Source organism: Schistocerca americana, chromosome 4 (assembly GCF_021461395.2).
Source record: "Schistocerca americana isolate TAMUIC-IGC-003095 chromosome 4, iqSchAmer2.1, whole genome shotgun sequence".
Classification (NCBI taxonomy): Eukaryota; Metazoa; Arthropoda; class Insecta; order Orthoptera; family Acrididae; genus Schistocerca; species Schistocerca americana.
In genome coordinates this window covers 551,708,103-551,731,370 of record NC_060122.1, presented here as the reverse complement: position 1 = coordinate 551,731,370, position 23,268 = coordinate 551,708,103, and the positions used below count along the sequence as shown (strand labels likewise).

At 45.5% G+C, this 23,268-nt stretch overlaps 1 protein-coding gene across 1 annotated transcript in view; it reads right to left on the bottom strand.

The window, feature by feature from the left end:
* Positions 1 to 16,464, bottom strand: part of LOC124613609 (locomotion-related protein Hikaru genki-like) — a gene marked incomplete at its 5' end in the record, with an annotated part of 336,916 nt that extends 320,452 nt beyond the window's left edge. The window contains one exon of the mRNA XM_047142324.1: positions 16,269 to 16,464. Within this exon, the coding sequence (XP_046998280.1) occupies positions 16,269 to 16,464 (196 nt within the window). The remainder of the gene's footprint in view (positions 1 to 16,268) is intronic.
* Between the last annotated feature and the right edge of the window lie 6,804 nt (positions 16,465 to 23,268).

The window sequence follows — 23,268 nt, the reverse complement described above, 5'->3', positions numbered from 1 at the left end:
TAGAATTTAAATTGTGTCCTGAAATTATGAATTTGTGAATCGTTGAGGGGAATTCGCCGTCTACACGGGTATATAAATCGTGGGCTGTCTTATTCGGTCCGTCTCGCTCGGTTGCGTAGTATCAGTGGTTCAGTTGTTGGGTCACACACACACACACACACATATATATATATATATATATATATATATATATATATATATATATATATATATATATATATATATATATATATAATCCTAAATCTGTGAAAGCCTTGGAATTTATGGATCAATAAAGACAACCAAGCCGTGCGGTTAAAGGCGCTTCAGTCTGGAACCGCGTGACCGCTACGGTCGCAGGTTCGAATCCTGCCTCGGGCATGGATGTGTGTGATGTCCTTAGGTTAGTTAGGTTTAAGTAGTTCTAAGTTCTAGGGGACTGATGACCACAGCAGTTAAGTCCCATAGTGCTCAGAGCCATTTGAACCAAAGACAACCAATATTCACGAGCAGGAAGTTCAGAGAAGATAATGTACTGTTTCTGTGTACATGTGGATGTATGCAAGTAGACAGCCACATTTCCCACGCATCGGATTGCGTTGGATAGTTCAGCTGCATGACCACCTAGCTTCCCGGATCTCAGACATATCAAAAGGGTCGTGATCATGACACCAGTTCCTGACGAGGATATACTTCTTGACAGAAACACTTCTTGCCAGCGTACTTGCAGCATCTAGTGAAGTTCATGCTATATGCTTGATGTACTCAGTAAAGTGTGCAAGAATTTTCTACAAAGATGCTATGCATGTACTGAATATTGTACTATCGACTTCCAACACTTCTGTAATGTACAAAATTGTTGAGTTAACAATATACTATTTTGATGACCTTAAAATGCATGTCTATTGATTGTCCTTGTTTTCTCAGTCATCCAGTGATTTCACTAACAATGGGTTATCTATAGACCACAAGTTCCTGCTCAAAAGTTGTATTTAGCTAAGGCAATTTGTGCTCAAATTTTTCAATCACCTTGTATTTCAACATTTGACTGAATGACTGCAATGCTTATATTTATTTAGCAGCATGCCATTACTTTTATTTTGATTAAGTTAAAGCATATCAGGACTTTGAATTTAAACTTTGGATTTAAATTACAGATTAGGAAGATATTCTGAAATAACAAACTTTACAGCACGCTGATTCACTTCTGGGGATTTGGAGTGCGATACCTTTTTCCAAACGTTAATTTATAGTGGGTTTCAATAATTCCCTTTCTGTACGAATTCAGATTTCTCCGCTGTAGGAAAATTTTGAATATTTCTCGTCTATTCAGCCGGATAGTTTCACCCAGAAGGTGTGATATTTCAGCAGGCCGACTTCTTGTCATCTTCAGGCCTTCCTGATGACAGATTGTTTTCTGCTGGGCGTCGCCTTTATATCCCCTCTCTCCCCAACCCCCCGTACCCAATTTCCTCCTCACCCGCAGCCAAGAGTCGGTTGGCTCTAGGCGCGGACCTCTTGTGGTGTTGGTGGAAGCGCCGCGTGGGACAAAACTCTGTAGCCAGCACCCACACCTTATCTTTTGCATCTGCAAAGCCTGCTCTCCCCTCCTCTTCTCCAACAGCTACATATTTGTGACAACGAAGAATGTAAGTGTCATTGCTGCTCGTTCCACTCCAGCAACTTAAACGGTACTCTTACGTTTCTGCCTAACCACATCCACGAAAACCGCAATATGTTTGGAAATAAACGGCAGAAATTTGGACAAGATAGGAACAACACTGCCGGAAAAAGCAAATAAATACACCCTTTCTGAGGCTTTCACATAATTCAAGATTCATGGCTGCAACAGTGCGTATAGAGAACATGAAATGACTACATTTGCAGAGCAATAGCACAAGTGATTCCGAGGAGTCAGGTATCGACCCATACCGAAACACCCATATCAGTACACGACATAACCTCCACGGGCAGCAACGTAGGAGCTGACTCTGGAATACAGTAGATCTCACAGATGGCTAATATGTCATGGGATATGTTATGCCATACTTAAGCCACGTCTTCACGTAGTTCTGTAAGAGGTGTTGGCTGACAAGTTGCAAGTCGAACAAGTCGCTTCTCATCCCAGTCTACCCCACATGTGCTCGAATGGGGACAAGTCCGGAGATCCTGCTGGGCGGGGAATTTGATGTATGTTGTGTTTCACGGGCAGCGTGTGGGCGAACATTATCCTCTTGAAACAACACATCACCTTCCTGTTACAAGAACGGGAGAAGAACGTATCTAACAATATTCTTCACGTATCGAGTACTGGTTAGCGTCTCCACAAGGAATGCCAAAGGTGGTGAAGGGTTCTAACTGGTCACAACGAGATCATAAGGCCTTGGATGGGGCCAGCATGTCTCGGATGAATGCGCACTACGATACAGCGCTCCCCAGATCTACGTCGCTCATGCATACGATATCACCTGCGTGCAGGCAGAATCTTCTTTCATAGCATCTCAGCTTCCAAGTGACTCTCTGACTACACCAACTAGTTGTGCACAACGTTGCTGTGGCGCTGGTGAAAGACTGACTAGAGGTATGCATGCCTGTAGTCCAACTGCTAATAACCTTTATGCAATAGTTCGTGTTCACACGTCTGGGCTCACAAGCCTTTTTAAATATGCTGAGGTAACTGTACAATCTGTCACTATATGACGATTCTGGATAGCGTCTTAAAAGATGTCCTATCATCTTTTAAGACATCAGGGAATACGTTCTATGGTACTAGAAGAAACGGTAGAGGGCAACAGCTGTAGAGGAAGACAGAGATTGGAATACATCCAGCAGATAATTGAGGACGTACTTTTCGAGTACGAGTCTGAGATGAAGAAGTTCTCACAGGTGAGGAATTCGTCGTGGGCCTCATCAAACCAGTCACAAGACTGACAACAAGAGAAAATTTGAAGTAGCCCTGGAGTCAACAGTCTACATGCACTCGTGATTTTTTCGACGTGTAGATGATACCTTTGTAACTTGCCGGTTCAGTTCCGCAAGGGTGCCCCTCTCTACCCTCCTGCATGCCATTGCCCAAGAGCCACTCATTGGGGGCGTGACGACCGAGATCTCCGACCTCACCCTTTGCCAACACACTTTTCACTGTCGGGCACATGCTGATGACCTCCTCCTCCACATCCGCTCCTTCTTCGAGGTTCGAACAATCCTCAGATTGATCACATGTTATTGGTTGCCGCTGCAGCGCCATGAATGTTGCCAAACCTTCTGTGATGTGCATTGGAAGAAGGTGAAGTGCACTCCTGCCGCTCGTGCGAACGTTCCGATACCTGGACATTACCTTTACCCCATCGTCACACTCACAGCGGCAAGAAATTTCGGTTTCCTGCTACATGTAATCAGTAACGACATCCGGCAGAACCTCCTGCGCCGCCAGGATACACTTCAACGCGTTGAGTTCCTTAATCGTTATGAGGCATCAAGATTGGTCCACATCGAGCAGGTTCTCCCTCTACCGACGGCAACTGGGTGGAAACTTCAGGCGGTTCTTAACTATTATCTTACGGCTGGCTCCATGTTTAAAGTCCGTTATGAGACACTTACTCTTCTCTCACGGAATGTTGGCCTCGGTCTTGTAAACTTCTGTATGCGAGCTTCGGCCTTGTAAAGAGTATCATGAGAGGTCAGTGGATTGATCAGGGCACATCCCTAATGCCGCAGCATGGTTGAGGTCCTCCTGCCTGCGTCCACTCCACCACCGGCGTCTGTCGCCCACATCGGTGGCTCATTTGTTTCATTTTTCGACCTTTTTGGTTGACTAGGGTTACACACATACCATCCTGCCAGATACGCTCTAGAACAGAACAAAGGATATTTACAAGCCGCTACTGCGCTGTGTTCCTCTTAATGTGGTGGATACCACACATGCCTCCATCCAGTGGCCCATAACGTAGAATACCATCCCGCAGACCTCCATCCCCAGGGATATCCGTGCAATGTAGCATCATATTTTTTTTATTTTTTATATAAGTCGTTAGTCTTCTGACTGGTTTGATGTTTCCCACCATGAATTACTCTCCTGTGCCAACCTCTTCATCTCAAAGCAGCAGTCGCAACCTCCAGTATTTCCTGCTATTTTCCAATCTTTGTCTCCCTCTACGGTTTTTTTCGCTCTGCATCTCCCTGTAGTACGATGGCAGTAATTCTCTGATGTCTTAACAGATGTATCATCATCCCGTTACTTCTCCTTGTCTTCCACGTATTCGTTACCTCTCCGATTGTACACTGAACCTCTTCATACCTTACCTTATTTACCTGATGTACTATATTTCGTCTGTACCACGACATCTCAAATACTTCGATTCTCTTTTGTTCCGGATTTCTCACAGTCTATGCCGTGCACGAAACGTGCATCCTCTGAAATTTTTTCCTATGTTTGATACTAGCACTCATCTCTTGGCAACGAATACCTCTTTTGCCAATGTTATTCTGCTTTTGATGTGCTCCTCGCTCCGTCCGTCGTTGGTCATTTTGCTGCCTAGGTAGTAGAGTTCCTCAAGTTCATCTACCGGGTGATCAAAAAGTCAGTATAAATTTGAAAACTTAATAAACCACGGAATAATGTAGATAGATAAAAATTTACACACATGCTTGGAATGACATGGGGTTTTATTAGAACAAAAAAAAAAAAAAACAAAGTATTGCTAGACGCGTGAAAAATCTCTTGCGCGCGTCGTTTGGTGATGATCGTATGCTCAGCCGCCACTTTCATCATGCTTGGCCTCCCAGGTCCCCAGACCTCAGTCCGTGCGTTTATTGGCTTTGGGGTCACCTGAAGTCGCAAGTGTATCGTGATCGACCAACATCTCTAGGGATGCTGAAAGACAACATCCGACGTCAATGCCTCACCATAACTCCGGATATGCTTTACAGTGCTGTTCACAACATTATTCCTGGACTACAGCTATTGTTGATGAATGATGGTGGACATACTTAGCATTTCCTGTAAAGAACATCATCTTTGCTTTGTATTACTTTGTTATGCTAATTATTTATATTCTGATCAGATGAAGCGCCATCTGTCGTACATTTTTTGAACGTTTGTATTTTTTTGGTTCTAATAAAACTCCATGTCATTCCAAGCTTGTGTGTCAATTTGTACCTCTCTATCTACATTATTCCGTGATTTATTCAGTTTTCAAATTTATACTGACTTTTTGATCACCTGGTACTTCGTGACCATCAATCCGGATGTTACGTTTTTTGCGGCTCTCATTGTTGCTACTTTTCGCTACTTTCGTCTTTATGCGATCGATATTCAGTACTTATTACACTGTCCCTCCCGTTCAGCGTATCCTGCAATTCTTCTTCACGTTCACTCAGGACAGCAATGTTATCAGCGAATCGATCACTTACATATTTTCACCTTGAATTTTAATTCCACTCCCGAACCTTTTTTTCCATCATTGATTCTTCGATGTACAGATTGAACAGTAGGGGCGGAAGACAGTTCTTGTAGTCTTCACAATTATGTGGATGATATTTTTCCGGAAGTCAGATAGTATAGAGCCACTCTTACATTCTACACACTAACGCGAATAGTCGTTTCTTGTCACACTTCCCAATAAATTTAGAAATTCTCATGGAATGTTGTCAATCCCTTGTGCACTATTTGATCGTAAGTCCTCCAAAACTTTCTTAAATTCTGATTCTAATAATGGATCCCCTACCTCTTGTAAATCGATTCCGTTTCTTCTTCTGTCACATCTGTCAACTTTTCCCCGTCACAGGGAACTTCAATGTACTCTTTCCACCTATCCGCTCTCTCCTCTTTATTTAACAGAGGAATTCCCGTTGCACTCTTAATGTTAACACTCTTGCTTTTAATTCCACCGAAGATAGCTTTGACTTTCGTGGATGCTGAGTCAGTCTTTCCGACAAACATTTTTTTTCGATTTCTTCACATTTTCCTTGCACATATTTCGTCTTAGCTTCTCTGCACTTCCAGTTTATTCCATTCCTCACTGACTTCTATTTCTGTATTACTGAATTTCCCTCATCACTTTTTGTTTTTCCTTCTTTCGCGATCAACAGAAGTATTTCTTCTGTTACATGGCTTCTTCGCAGTTACTTTCTGTGTATCTATGTTTTTCTTACAACTTCTGTGATTCCCTTATTAGAGATGTCCATTCCTCTACAACTGTACCGAGCTATTCCCCATTTCTGTATCTATAGCCTCAGAGAACTTCAAGCGTATCTCATCATTCCTTATTACTTCTGTATCCGTCTTCTTTGCGTACTGATTCTTCCTGACTAATCTGTTAAACTTCAGCCTACTCTTCATCGCTACTACGTTGTGATCTGAGTCTATATCTGCTCCTGGCTACACCATGAAATCTAGTATCAGATTTCGGAATCTCTGTCCGACCATGTTGTAATCTAATCGCAATCTTCCGGTATCACCCGGCCTTTTCCAAGTATACCTCCTCCTCTTGTGATTCTCGAACAGAGTATTCGCTATTAGTACCTCAAATTTATTACAGAACTCAATTAATCGTTCTCCTCTCTCGTTCCTTGTCCCAAGCTCACATTCTCCTTTAACCTTTTCTTCTGCCCCTTCATCCACAACACCTTTCCAGTCACCCACGACTATTAAATTTTCGTCTCCTTTCACGCACTCTCTTAACCCTTCAATATCCTCATATACTTTATCTCTTCATCTTCAGCTTGCGACATCGGCGATGTGCATCTGAACTATCGTAGTCGGTGTTGGTTGGCTATTGGTTCTGATAGGAACAAGCCTGTCACTGAACAGTTGGCAGTAACTCTTTCTCTCTGCCCTACCTGCCTATTCATAACTTCATAGCGAATCCTACTGCCGTGATATCATTTCTGCTGCTGTTGATGTTACCCTATACTTACCTGACCAGGAATCATTGTCTTCTTTCCATTTCGCGTCATTAGCCCCCACTAAATATAGATTGAACGTTTGCATTTCTGTTTTCAGATTTCCTAGCGTCCCTGCCACGTTCATGCTTTTGACATTCCACTCCATGACTCATAGAACGCTATGTTTTCGTTGGTTACTCAACCTTTTTGTCATGATCACCTCCCCTTGACAGGCCCCTCACGAAGATCCGAATGGGGGACTATTTCGGAAACTTTTGTCAATGGAGAGGTCGTCATGACACTCTTTCAATCACAGACCACATTTTCTTTGAATACACATTATGTATCTTTAATGCATCCTCATGCCGTTGATCAATGCTAAATCTTCCGCCTTTAGGGGCGGTTTCCCACCCGAAAGACGGTGCCTGAACCTCTGTCTGGTCCTTCGTCCTCGTCGACACGGCCGTAGGCAGAATGAGGGTGACTTCTTATGCTGGAAGTCTTCGGCTGCCAATGTTGAGTATCAGTCTAAATTATAGCAGTACAATGTTTAGAACTCGGGACTGAGTGTGCTTAGGTTACTAATCAAATACGCTACCCCTAGACCAATGTTGCACGTGACATAGTTAGGAAAAATATTTCCACAAAAAAGGGACTGCACATTATTGGTTTCCCTCTTTGTCTCCTTTGTCAGAAATTCGATGTTGATGTCAACCGTCTGACCCGCGCCTCTTTGCACGACGTCTGTCGACATGTGCTGCAAATTGTTGCCTGCTACTTCCGGGTGCCAACAGACACGATAGAATTGCAGATGTTTATATTCCCGGAGGACTATCATTTTTCCGCCAAATATTTTGCCAATACGTGGGTCAAGATGTGGATAATCAGTTACATATCCCGTGTCGGGCCTAAATCCCACCTCGACTTTTGGACCTGTCTACAAACAGCCCATGAAGCGTTTGAACATACGGCACGTTACCGAATGTATTTGCCAACTACCTTCGGTGGGTACTGGTTATATCTCCAGGCAGCTGGGGAGTGCCTGGAACTGAGGGTATCTACCTCCCCTGCCCCCCCCCCTCTCCGGCGATATCAAAGTAAACCCACCTATAATCTATTCTAGCCCCAACTTCCTCGTATGAGAGAGCGCGTCGTAAACGTGCGGTTTTTCTCCTTCTTCTTTTCTCTTACCCAGTCTTTGTTTTTTTTATGTATCTTGCACTTTGTTGATTCTAGTGTTTCCCACTTTCTTGTGCCCCATAGATTCGGTGGCGGTGAGTGGCACACTGTGGCCAGGCCTCTGGCTTCGACTCCTGCCCACTCTGCCCCTTGAACCCCCAACAGTACATTCCTTACACAAAAATTGTAAGGCAATTGCTAAAATAAAAAAGAAATCGGTATATCACGTTTCCGTGGAAGGCAATGCTCCCGAGCTCCGGTCTCGGTCCGGCACACAATTTTAATCTGGCAGGAAGCTTCACTGTTGCTGTTGTTTTGATTATACAGGTTTACAAGTAGAGCTGTGGTTAGCTTTTTCCAGGCCCATTTTAACGGTCTGCAACGGTAATGCACACCGATGCTTGTGTTTCATTCCTACGCACCGTACCAGCACCGGCACCTAAGAGTAGGACATGACACTAACACTACCAACAACGCAACTCTTGCAGCGCACAGTCTGAACTTCATTCCTTTCAAGTTGGGTAAATAGCTTTCCGTCTACACTTGCTCAATTAGCAAAAGGCTAATTATAAGTATCGGTACATTTCTGACTGCGTCACATGTTCGCAATTTCACCAGGGAGCATTCTGCCTCGCTGTGGACGGTAGTCGTAATGTTTTCGCTCATCAATTTATGTGTAGAATTATTTTGTTAGAATAGCTGCAGATCTATAATTTTGAGACTTTGTACAGTTCATCATTAGAAATTCTTTATTAGAAAATGTAAGGATAAAATACATTGACCAACAAAACAATTTTCCCTGAACAAAACAAGGACCATTAGTTCCACATTTTGGATATGTGCTCTTGTCAAAGCTAAGAAGTGGCCTGAAAACCTGTCTTTTCTGCAGTAAACCGCAAGCAATAAGCGATGAGAAGATCATATACTAGCTCAATTTACGTGATATTAACTTTTTTTATTCTTTTACAATGTGATATTGTATTATTAAACGTCATTAATATTCCCCAGATATTGTACTTTCCGATGCAGGGGCACTACGAATGTAGTGTGTGGACTATGAGAATGTGGGTTTCACGGGGAGTGTTCCAGCGGTAAGTCCCGGCAGTCGCACTATCCTCTGTGCGTCGGTGGCTCAGATGGATAGAGCGTCTGCCGTGTAAGCAAGAGATCCCGGGTCCGAGTCCCGGTCGAGGCACACATTTTCAACTGTCGCCGTTGGTGTATATCAACGCCTGTTAGCCACTAATGGTATTGATTTAACTGTAATTTCATTCTAGAGAGCTGCACCTGAAAGTACAATATCTGGGGAATATTAATAAAATTTAATGGTATTGATTTAATTATAATTTCATTGTGCTTTCCATTCCAAGAGCTAATTGGGCTGTGTGTATGTGGGTGGGTGTGAGTGTGTGCGTGTACGAGAGGGTTACATGTTAAATAATAGTACAAGCGAACTGCAATTAATTGCCGTCTTGTTACACAACGTGTGTAACTGATTAAGCAGTCCCTGAGCCTTTCCTCTACCCGCACGCTGATGATAGCTCTCGTCGATGGTAGGTGCTGCAATCTCGGTAACAGGCGCGGCCATCGTTATTGTCACTTTCGATAAGCACCTCAGCTCGACAGAATGTACTGTCGCCACTTAAAAGGTGACTTCCGCTTTACACTCTCCAAAAATTTTGGAACATGTTTCCACGCAACGTGATACGCAGTTTTGTCCAAGTACTCACTCTCCCCGACTTTCACTATTGTGATGTAATCGAACATGGCAAGAGTAGTGAAAATTTCGTATTCTTAGAACTAGTCATAAATGCCTGCGTGCGTTAAGCCTACAACATTCGTTTGTTTGACCATGTCATTTTTCCAGCTACACTGTTAACTACCATACCATCTCCTCAACGTATATGTACCTGAATACATCATATCAGAAATCATTTACCAGTCATGACACCGTAATAACAACGCAAAGTTTACTTATTCAGTATCATAGCTATTCCCATTCTTAAAAAAAAGAAGAACAGTTATTCATCCTCTGTTCCTGCTGGCTGTCAATGGAACGAGCACCCAGGCACTCTGCGCGGAGTTAAATCAGTGCTCTTTCGCGTATAAGAAAAAGCTGAGTGAGGTCCTTTCGTCAGCTTCTCAGTTTCTTCCCAAAATACTAACACAAATGGCAACCCTCTAACAGTAAAACAAATGCTTACAGTTTCTCCAAGATATGCTTCCTTATGTTCTCGTTTATAAGTCAGTCACGTCTTCATCCGTCTCCCACTCTTCATAGTGTGAGACCACGGTTGAGCATTTAGTATTCCACTGAGACTGAGAAGCTAAGAAGGTCTTGTCCCGGTCACCTACAGACTTCTAAGAGCGCTCCACGTGTGAACTGTTTAAGAAGAAAGTCTTGCCACAAAAGCTAATGAAAATCGAAATTTAAATAAAAGTGCTCCAATTAAAATATGGGTAGCATACCTTTCATAGATATAATGAGACAGGTGATGCATCTAACTGCACAATGAAACCAAAGGCACAATAAAATCCTCTTTGCTGCTAAGCTGCATTAGCTTGATACTACTCACTGAATGCCGTCACTGAATGGGTAAGACAATTAACACAATTGGCACAGTAGGGTAGAACTAGAAATGAAATGATACCACTAGTTATATCCATCTAGACCCACAGCTGTTGCGGAAATAATTAACAGATTAACAAAAAACCAGAAAAGTTCACATAAGCACCAACACCATTGCCTAAGGACCTGTTGACTGTGAAAATTAATTTAGGGAAGAAAGGCTCTAAATTGAAGCCAACAGCTTTACAGTCCCTTCGTCACGACTAGTGCAAATGCGGATTACGCTTACCATCGCTCTACAAAGTAGGTGCAGAGTATGACAGCAGTAATATGTAAGAGTTACATATTCAGCTCCGGACTTCTGTGAGGCTTTTATTGGAACACTGCTCATTGTCTCTGACAATACCTAGTTCGGGAACCAGCTTTTCAGGAAGCAACATTTCTATGACACGCTTGCTGTTGAACCCTTGTTTCCTTCACTTTCTACAGTTTTTCAGCGGGCCCAACTTACAGAAAAAACATTACAGGTGTCTTTCACTGAACGGAAAAAATGGTTCAAATGGCTCTGAGCACTATGGGACTCAACTTCTGTGGTCATCAGTCCCCTAGAACTTAGAACTACTTAAACCTAACTGACCTAAGGACACCACACACACCCATGCCCGAGGCAAGATTCGAACCTGCGACAGTAGCAGCAGCGCGGCTCCGGACTGGAGCGCCTAGAACCGCACGGCCACCACGGCCGGCCACTCAACGGATATGAGATTGAGAAGTAGTTATTAGATTTGAAATTATTTGTCTGTGGTTCATTCGTATTCGCCTTTTCATGCCTCTCTAGCCATTTTTTTTTTTTGAATAATTTGAGAATCTTATGTGGATAGTGGGTTATTAGGTGACAGAGAAATCTTGAAAAAGGTGTCAAATAAAATTACTTCCATTTTTCTCATGTCCTCGTTCCTCCCTCTCACTTCTCTCATGTCCATTGCTGCCTGTATAATCTGTCTTTTTTGTTCTACTATGCATCTATACATCTATAAACTTAAGTATCCCACTGAAGGTTCTTTCTGTATGTTCAGACTAATCTGAGGAACTACTTTAGCGATTTATGTGCAGTTTTCACTAAAACAGAAACTGTTTCATGAGGAACATTCATGAGCACAAAAGGCAACCATAAGTCCACCCGATTGCAGTTCCATGCCAGCACAAGCTACCGCTGCCAGGAGAGCAACAGCTACCGCTGAGATCCTGACCTCACGGCCCCCGTTATTGCTACGAGATAACACTGCAAACGACAGTTAAATATGGAATAGATAATATTTAAGCCGTGGTGTGTGCTCCCTAAATCGTCTACATTATATGAAAGTGATGGTATTTAGTTAATTAACGTTGTTACCTGAATTTGAATCACAATTCTATGCAGTTGCCCATAAGCAAAATTGTTTATACTCCACACGTCTGCTCATAGATACTTAGTACTATCTGTGTCAAGTCGCTAGTGACGTAAATAGTCTCTGCTTCCTTCTACTACAGCTAAACTGCTTTCCGCTACTATTGGCCTCATGCCTAAGTGTTGCAGAAGAGACCGGGACACGACGTCGCATAGGTCGCTTCTCACAACTGTCACTGCTGCTTCCCAGCGGTAATTCAAACAACAGTCCAAACACAATATTCTGAGAAGATTGTATGCCGTGGCTAGTTGCTGAAGCGTGTTTTCTGAATTTTGTTGGTGTTTCTGTGTTTTCCACCTATAAGTATTCATTGATTGATATACTTAGTTCTCATAATTCACTCTGATCAGTGCAGTGTAGATCTCAATTATTTTCCAACAAATGTACTCTGTTATTCCGTATCAGCATTGGTATTTAGTTCAAGGTCTAATTTTCCAAATAAGATTTTATCTGAAATATCTGTTTGAACTTGATGCCACAAAAAGTTCTGGGGTGCGTGTAGTTTATCGATTGTTTCAGGTAAAGATATTTAAAAGTCACGAAAAGAAACATATCGAGGAGAAGTTGCTCCAGAAATGATACGTGCAGCAGTGAAAACGGTAAAAAGGACGATGTCGTCGATTTGCAACTGATTATTAAATCAATTCGGACTTCAGTAAGAAATCGTAAGAAAATTCCCCAAGATAAAATACAGTTCGACGTTTTGCCACTTTTCCAAACAGAAAAAAATCTAGTGGTGACGAGAAGAAACTAAAGCAATATGTCTTGAAACGGCCATGTTTACTATGGTTTAACGACAAACGAAGTCAAAACTCTGGCTTGTGATCTTTGCGTGATGAATTTTATTAAATGTCCTAAATCTTGGCAGGGAGAGAAGTCATTCATTGATTTTTTTAAAAAGACAGCCAACTGTTTCACTCTGGAAACCAGAGACAGTTAGCTTATCACGAGCTTCCAAAGACAACCGAAAAATGCGGAACTTTTTTCCAGCGATTTGGCAACAGATGTTGGAAGACGTAATATTCAACACCACGGAATTTGGAACGTGGAGAAAACAGTCAGCTCAGTGCAGACGCCAGACAGAACTCTTGCTAACAGTAAAATAATGGAATAATTGACAAAGTATGTAGAAGGTAAGCTGAGGGTTCGGGAAATATTACCCCAAGGTCAAATGCAGGCGGCTGACAAAAGTTGGAATGAACGCGATAAATGCATTCTGGAGCATAAATGTAGATACTAGCGAATCCTGCAGGTTGTGCTGTCGTGTTTGACTGAAAACGGCACCTGTACAATGTTGTCAAAACGTTAAGATACTAATGTCAGTCATGGCCAGAACTGTGTTCCGTGTTATTGTAAGTGCATTTTGTCGCAACTAAGACCATTCGATCGTGGGCGAATTACTAGTGCTCGTATGGTGGGTGTGCCTGTAACCAAGGGATGGAGTCGACTGTTTGGTGTTTTAAGTGGCACTGTATTGAAGATCTATACTGCATACAGGCAAAACGCAAAAAAACATAAGTCACAACCCGGAGTAATCGTGTGTTGAATGGTCGTGACAGACATGCACTGAAGGAGGTTATGACAAAAAGTAAGGGGGACTACAGTTACAGAAGCCACTGCAGAATTGTATGCAGCACTCGCAAACTCTGTCATCATCAAAACGGAACAAAGAGAGTTCCAGAAGCGGGGAATTTGCGGATGAGCTTGAATTCAGAAACCACTCATTAGTGATGAAATGGCCGTAACAGGAAAATCTGGTGCAGAAGCAGAAAATCCTGGACTAAAGAAATAGAAAAATGTCATTTAGTAGGATTAATCTTGTTTCACACTGTTTCCAATCTTGGACCGAGTTTACGTCCCAAGAGCCGTCATCGTTACCATGCGAGTTCGAATTACTACCGACGATAAGCGACCTTTATGGCTGATGGGATCCGTCCCATGGTATAATGTTTGTTCCCCGGCGGCGATGCTTTGTTTCAAGATGAAAAGTCACTTGCCCACCCAGCTCGCATTGTACAGGACTGGTCTTCTTTGGAGAGAAGAGTGCTTGATCGCTATGCACCTTCATCATGGTTATACGAACCTGCCACTATTTTACAGGAAGAACGCTATGAGATTTAGTTGAAAATCATTCGGGAGCTGTATTCATCGTTACAGAAATGACTGTCAGCTATTTTAAAAGCAAACGTTTTGCGTGCAAGGTGATGTGCTGTTTACATATTATTGCCAATCATCAGTAACTTTTTAATTGTGTGTCCGCTCGATATTGTCTGGGCTAATATAGGACATTATCGTAATTAACAATATTGCAGTGTCTGCATTGGATTTAAATATACAGTAGAGCTTTATCAGTCTTACTGCTTTATTTCTATTCTCAGTACTTTTTTATACAAAATATCTTACGTGACACAATAGTGATGAAAATGGAAACTATAAACCGTCGCAGCCTGCCGTGTGAGGTATTAAATATGTCATTTTTTGAGCTTCTTTGTGAACACCATGTAAAACACAGAGGAAGACTGCACTGTAGTTCCTTCTCTAGATTATCGAATAGATGACAAAATGGTAGATATCGAAATAGACGACAGAGGGATAGAGAAACAATTAATATCGCTCAAAAGAGGAAAGGCCGCTGGACTTGATGGGATACCAGTTCGATATTACACAGAGTACGCGAAGGAACTTGCCTCCCTTCTTGCAGCGGTGTACCGTGGGTCTCTGGAAGAGCGTGGCGTTCCAAAGGATTGGAAAAGGGCACAGGTCATCCACGTTTTCAAGAAAGGACGTCGAACAGATGTGCAGAACTATAGACCTATATCTATAACATCTATCAGTTTTAGAATTTTGGAACACGTATTATGTTCGAGTATAATGACTCTTCTGGAGACTAGAAATCTACTCTGTAGGAATCGGGATGGGTTTCGAAAAAGACGATCGTGTGAAACCCAGCTCGCGCTATTCGTCCACGAGATTCAGAGGGCCAATGAAACGGGTTCCCAGGTAGATGCCGTGTTTAATAACTTCCGCAAGGCGTTCGATACAGTTCCCCACAGTCGTTTAATGAACAAAGTAAGAGCATATGGACTATCAGACCAATTGTTTGATTGGATTGAAGAGTTCCTAGAGAACAGAACGCAGCATGTCATCTTCGGAAGTAAGAGTGGTTTCAGGTGTGCTGCAGGGGAGTGTCATCGGACGGTTGCTATTCACAATATACGTAAATAACCTCGTGGATAACATCGGAAGTTCACTGCGGCTTTTTGCGGATGATGCTGTGGTACTCGTATATCGAGAGGTTGTAACAATAGAAATTTGTACTGAAATGCAGAAGGATGTGCAGCGAATTGACGCATGGCGCAGGGAATGGCAATTGAATCTCAATGTAGACAAGTGTAATGTGCTGCGAATACACAGAAAGAAAGATCCCTTATGATTTAGCTACAATATATCAGGTCAGCAACTGGAAGCCGTTAATTCCATAAATTATCTGGGAGCACGCATTAGGAGTGATTTAAAATGGAATGATCATATAACGTCGATCGTCGGTAAAGCAGATGCCAGACTGAGATTCATTGGAAGAATCCTGAGGACACGCAATCCGAAAACAAAGGAAGTAGGTTACAGCACACTTGTTCGCCCACTGCTTGAATACTGCTCAGCAGTGTGGGATCCGTACCAGATAGGGTTGATAGAAGAGAGAATATCCAACGGGGAGCAGCGCGCTTCGTTACAGGATCATTTAGTAATCGCGAAAGCGTTACGGAGATGATAGATAAACTCCAGTGGAAGACTTTGCAGGAGAGACGCTCAGTAGCTCGGTACGGGCTTTTGTTGAAGTTTCGAGAACATACCTTCGCCGAGGAGCCAAGCAGTATATTGCTCCCTCCTATGCATAGCTCGCGAAGAGACCATGAGGATAAAATCAGAGAGATTAGGGCCCATGCAGAGGCACACCGACAATCTTTCTTTCCACGAACAATACGAAACTGGAATAGAAGGGAGAACCGATAAAGGTACTCAGTGTACCCTCCGCCACACAACGTCAGGTGGCTTGCGGAATATGGATGTAGATGTAGATGTAGAACACGTACAGTGCCTGGTTAGATCTGAGAAAGGAGTTGGAGGCCCGGGTCTTATTAGGATAATTAACTAGATAAGGAAGCAATGGCGCTGGCGCGGCTCTGGTGGCAGAGCGGGGCGCTACTGACCGTCGGGGCTCTGGCAGAGCGGGCCCACCCAGGAGCCGCCGGTGCACTTGATCTTGCAGAGGCGGCGCTCGCCCAGCGGGCCCAGCTCGCCCCAGAACTTGACCTCCAGCACCTGCGAGTAGTCGCTGCGGTGGCGGTCCGTCGCGGTCGCGGCGGCGCGCAGGGTGCCGTTCAGCGCCAGCTCCGGGGGCGGGCACCCGCTCACGCCGCCGCCGCCGCCGCCGCCGTCGCCCAAGCCACCACCACCACCGCCTCCACCGCCTCTCCCGCTGCCAGACGCACCCTTACCGCCTCCGCGCAACTCTGAAATGTAAACAAACACCTTGCGTCACATTCTTGTCACATGCATGTTCCTTTAATTGCGGCGGTGGTTCAGTGAGTGAGATACGAAGAACTCTCACCTGCATATAAACACCTCGGGCGCCTGAAGTTTCAGGTATATTGTATTGCATTTTATTGTATGTTAACGGGGGACTAGAAGCGACGGAGAGGCTCCGTCCCCGCCGCAGCCGCAGTAGTCCTCAACCCCACGACGACTGCCGCAGTCCACGTCACCCCTCCGCCGCCGAACACCGAACCCAGGGTTATTGTGCGGTTCGGCCCCCGGTGGACCCCCCAGGGAACGTCTCACACCATACGAGTGTAACCCCAATGTTTGCGTGGTGGAGTAATGGTGGTGTAGGCGTACGTGGAGAACTTGTTTGCGCAGCAATCGCCGACATAGTGTAACTGAGGCGGAATAAGGGGAACCAACCCGCATTCGCCGAGGCAGATGGAAAACCGCCTAAAAACCATCCACAGACTGGCTGGTTCACCGGACCTCGACACAAATTCGCCGGGCGGATTCGTGCCGGGGACCAGGCGCTCCTTCCCGCCCGGAAAGCCGTGCGTTAGACCACACAGCCAACCGGGCGGGCCTTCAGTTATATCCTATGATTTACACTGAAGTGATAAAAATCGTGTGATGTGATATCGTGTCGGAGATCCTTTTGGCCGGCCTACTGAAGCAGCTCGACTTAGCACGGACTCAGAAATTCGTTTGAAATCCCCTGCAGAAATATTGAGCCATGGCCTCTATAGCCATGTATAACAGCGAAAGTGTTGTCAGTGTAGGATTTTAAATACCACGTGACCTTCTCATTGTGTCCCATAAATGGTCTATGGAATTTATATCGGGAGATCTGAGTGGCCAAATCATTAGCTCGAATTGTCCAGAATGTTCTTCAAACCAGTCGCGAACAATTGTGGCTGGTGACATAGCTCACTGTCGTTCACAAAATCTCCGTCATTTTCTGCGAACATTAGGTCCATAATGCTGCAAATGATGCCCAAGAAGCGAACATAAACATAAACAGAGTGCCCAGTCCATTCAATGTAAACAAAGCCCACACCACTATAGAGCCACGATCAGCTTGCACAGTCCTTGTTCGCAGCTTGGGTCCATGGCTTCATGGGGTCTGCGCTACACTCGAAGACTAGGGTCCAACAGTTATCGTCACAAGCACAGGAGAGGCGCCGCAGGCGATGTACTGCTGTTAACTAAGGCACTCCCGTAGGTCATCTCCTGCCATAGCCCATTGACACCAGATTTAGCCGCAATGTCCAAACGGATAAGTTCGTCGTACGGCCCGCATTGATTCCTGCGGTTGTTTGATGCAGTGTCGCTTGTGTTTTAACACTAGCAACTCTACGCAATCGTGTCAAGTCAAGGCCGTCGGCCATGTCGTTGTCCGAGGAGGGAGGTAATGCCTGAAATTTGCTATTTTTGGCCGACTATTGACGCAGCGGATCTCGGAATACCGAATTCGCTAACTATTTCTGAAACGGAATGTCCCATACGTCTAGCTCCAACTGCCATTCCTCGTTCAAAGTCTTTTAATTCTATAATGTCCGCCCCGGTAGCTGAGTGGCAGTCGGCTCTCAGCCGTGGCAGCGTGCGGACGGCCCCGCGCGCCGGCCAGTGCTCCGCTGCAGGGGTTTGTTTACTTCCGCGTCGTAGCTTTCAGGCTCGCGTCCGTCCACTGTGAACAACATGTCGAGCGCTTACCGCCGTGCGACCCTTAAAGTTTCCTTCCCAGCTGAACATGCGCGACCTCGTGCACATGAAGTTGAAACGTTCATACGTGAAGAAGTTCGTTTAGATCCTAACCACGTTATCGGAATCCATTTTTCGATCACGAGTAGTGTCGTTCATATTAAAATGAAAAACACCGTGGTGTGTGACGATGTTATTCGCCGCCATGCCAATGGACTTAAGTTCAAATACTCTGATGGTCACGTCGGAGCTGTAACACTTGAACTCGCAGAGTACGGTCAACGCACGATTAGGGTGTTTGAACTACCTTTTGAAGTGCCGAAGGACGAAGTTGTCTCTGCGTTACAACCATACGGTAACGTCATCGGTTACGTAGAGGAAAAATGGCAAACTTTCACGACCTACCATGTCCTTAATGGTGTGCGTCAGGTCAAGATTGAACTGAAAAAACATATTCCATCATACCTGACCATTGGCGGGGTGCGAGCCATTGTCATGTACGACGGCCAACCCCGAACATGTGCGGGTTGTGGACAAGAAGGCCACGTCAGATCCGCCTGCATGCGACGCCGCCTGATCCAGACGCCGGTCGGCGAGGAAGCGTCCCCAGCGGTGATGACTCAGATCCCTGTCACATACGCCAAGGTTGCCCAGGGAGGTAACACGTCTACACAGAGTCTTCCTGCTCCGTTGACGTCGTCTGATCAGGTAGATGCAACCGCTCCTGAGATTCCTTCTGAGGTGCCCCAGACGCCAGATCCTAACCTGCCGAATCATCGCAGCACTGTGACTGAAAATGCTACTGAGATGGACGTTGATCCGGGAGTGGTACCTACTTCTGCTTTCCTTCAGACTGGTCCGGAGTCAGACGAAAGCCACCCGCCATCGGACTCTGAACGACTTGTTCGAAAACAAGGGTCGACACGAAAGAGAAAGAAACGTAGCCGTACACCCCCTGATGAATCCATTCTACGGATGGATACCGGGGATGCAGACCCGAAGATGGACGACAAACCGATCTTTGATGACCGAAAGGCTGATGCGACAGACCCGCCACAGGCGACCACTGGCAACGAACACCCCTCATTACTGACGCCGTCACCCCCACAGGTCGACGTTGAAGAGAGCCTATCCGATGAGACGAAAACTACGTCTCCTCTCCACGTGGATGACGTGCACAGCCGATGCCCTACCGCAGTATCAGTCTCCTGGGCAGACGACGTGGAGATCGAAGGGACTGGGGTGGATGCTGCTGATGATGGGGCACCCCCATCGGTTGCGCCCGCGCCCGCAAACTCTCCACAATAGCAGCCTCTTCAGCGGACCGGCAAGATCGGCGACCTCTCGCCCCTGAAGAAGAAGCCCCGCCTGTGCCTGTGGGACTCCAACACCAGCATTATCGTGTCGCAACGATTAACCTCGCGACCATTCGTGCACCCCACAAACTAGCGCTGCTCCGCGATATGATTTATGATGCGGACATAGATATTGCGCTTTTTCAGGAAGTGCATGTCGCCGATTTTTCACCACCACATGGCTTCACGGTGCATCTTTCTCCCGCTTCGGACACCGGTAGTGGTGTTGCCATCATCTTACGCGAAGGTCTTCCTGCCGAAGATGTCCTATACCTCCCCAGCGGCAGAGGTATGGCCCTTACTCTCTTTGGTGTACGCATCATCAATATTTATGCGCCGTCGGGCTCCAGCTACCGTCGTGAACGCAATGCCTTCTTCGCGAATGAAGTCACACCCCTTTTTATGGGACCACACGATGACTGGATCATGGGTGGAGACTTCAACTGCACCCAGCGACCTCAGGATCAATTGCCGCGTCACTCACCATGCGCAGCTCTGGAAACAGTCGTCACGCAGCTACAATTTGTCGACACGTGGAGACATGTTCACGGTGATCTTTTGGGCTTTACGTACCACACTGCGCACTCCTCTAGCCGACTGGATCGCATCTACATCTCGCGATCCCTAATTCAACACACTCGACAGGCTGAAATCTGGCCTGTTGCTTTCTCAGACCATGAGGCTTACTTCTGTGATGTTGTTCTCACAAGACAGGCAGTATGGCACGGACGTGGTTTATGGAAACTGAACACGGCACTTCTTAATTCACCTGACTGTCGACTTCTAATAGAAGACACTTGGATCACATGTAATAGACGCCGACCCACGTATCCGTCTACCATATCCTGGTGGATCCAGTGTGCAAAACCTGCTCTTCGAAAAACTTTAATCCGGTATGGCAAAGATGTTGTCGCCTGGAGGAAGAGCACTATGGACTTTTACTACAGAATCCTACGAGAATGCTCCACGATGCCAGCCTCCCCTGAGCGCCATACAAGGATGAACCAAGCTAAGGCCCAAATCTCCAATCTCATGCGACGGCACTTGGAAGGGGCGATAGTACGATCTCGTACTGCTGATCGCATGCCTCATGAACATCCGTCGATGTACCATATCATCCAAGAACGACAAAATCGACGCCGAAAATTGATTCACGTCCTAACGGATCAAGAAGGGCGTCGCTACGTAACCCAATCTGCCATAGGGAATGTGCTTCACGCCCACTACCGGCAGCTCTACGCCGCAGTTCCACATTCCCCAGAGTTGATCGAGGAAGTCTCACAGCTCAACTTCGGTGGTATCCCAGGAGATGCGGCGATTGAATTGATGTCGGAGGTGACTGATGAGGAAGTCCGCGATGCGATCTGGGCAGGAACCATCAATCGCTCCCCAGGACCCGACGGTCTTCCCCTCGAATTTTATCGCACCTTCCGTGATTTGTTAGAGTCCACCTTCACCTCCATCTGTCGGGAACTGATGTCTCCGGAAGTACCTGTGCCGGACGCTTTCATGGAAGGAATTATTATTCCTGTACATAAACCGCACGGTGGCAACAATATCAGTGATTATCGGCCCCTCACCCTCCTTAACAGTGATATGAAAATCTTCACTCGCCTTTTGGCAGCACGACTTAAAAACGTTGCCCGATATGTTGTGTCGCCAGACCAAGCATCTTTGGGAGGCGACAACAATATTCGCACGGCTTTATGCCGCTACAGGGATATGATCGCCGTTACCCAGGCACAACGCCTCTCTGGGGCACTTGCGTCTTTGGACTTCAGTCAAGCTTTTGATAGGGTTGACCATTCGTTCCTTACGGCCGTTCTCCACCATATGGGTTTCCCGGTCGCCGTTATCACGGTAGTGATGCGCCTTCTGCGGGGTGCCTCATCCAGGATTATGTACAATGGCAGACTCACTCCACCGATAATAATAGGTCGATCCGTACGTCAAGGTTGCCCTCTATCAGCAATTTTGTACGCCTTTTCCTTGGAATCCTTGCTATGTGGACTAAGACAACGTTTGGTAGGGTTGTTCATAGATCGCTACCGATTCTGTTGCACGGCCTATGCTGACGATGTCGTCATCTGTTTACGTAATGCCGACGAAGTTCGAGCTGTTTTGACGTGGGTAGCGACTTATGGTGAGGCGTCGGGTAGCTCTTTAAACGTACGTAAGTCACAAGTTATGTTCATTGGCACGGGACTTCCCGTGGAGTGCGTTACACCTCTCACCACCGTTGATACCATTCGTTCTTTGGGAATAGATTTTTCATCTGATCTCCGGCGTTCAGCCACCATCAACTGCCGACGCCTCCTTTTAATGATCAGAGCAGGTCTTATGGACCATCGCCTTCGATCCCTAGATATTCTCCAACGAGCTCGATATGTCAATACATATATCGCATCCCGAGTTCCCCATGTAGCGCAAGTTCTACCTTTCCCGCTTACTGTGGCACGTCGCATGTTGGCAGCGATGGCATCTTTCGTCAGCTCTGGGATGTTGTTCAAAGTTAACAATGCGACCCTTACTCTTCCCCGTGAACGAGGTGGGATAGGTCTGTTTCACGTGCCGGATAGAGCTCGCGCCCTATTTGTCAGCTCCCAGATGACGGTATGGACACGTTGCCCAACGAGCCTCACTGGTCTCCTCCTGTCGGCATACTCGCCGGTCTCACTGTCAGCCCCAGTGATGATCTCGGATGTTCCGGCCCAGTTCCATTATATACGGTACTTCTTTCTGGAACTCAGTTATCTACGCCTCACCTTACCAAGACAGCTTTTACTCAAGACAAAGGCAGTATACAATGTCCTCCAATTAGGTCGTCCACCTAACCCGATTGAACTAAAGTTCCCCCTGGTTGACTGGCGTCATGTATGGCGCGCGGTGTTCGCCTGTTACCTTGACACGAATGTTCAATCTGTCTGGTACATAACTGTCAATGGTAAGCAAATCAACCAATTTCGCCTTCATCGTATCCACCTCGCCCAATCACCTCTATGCTCCACGTGTGGAGTGCCAGACAATGATGAACATCGGTTTGTTTGCGGACCGGCGGCGGAGGTTTGGCACTTGGTTCGACGTATTGTGGCTTTTCTAACGCGGGACATTCCGGATCGGATTACTCTCCTTTCATTATTATTTCCGGAACGTGACTATTTTCCTCGGACAAAGACCAATGCTGTGAATTGGATTGGCGGACATGCCATTCACTACTTATTTGGACAAACTGTAGACTCTGTACTCGATTTTTGGACATACCTCAATGACCGTCATTATGTCGTTGTCCGTCACCCAAAATACAGACAATTTTTCTCGAACTTCCTTGGGAGTGCTTTCCACGAGCCGCCTCGCAGCTGGAATGTGTTAAGCCAAGAGAGGAGAAGATTTCCTGTTTGAACCAATGAACATTTCTGAACAATTGAACGGAACACATCAATTTCGAGAAGACGTGACTCAACATATTACCAGCGGGGCGCAGAAGGCCTCTGATCAATTACACACAAAACAAATAATAAATAAATAAAATAAAATCAATAAATATAAAACAAAAAAAATTAAAATAAAATTCAGAAAAAGGAAGATTTTGTTTTGTTTCTAAGGATAGCCC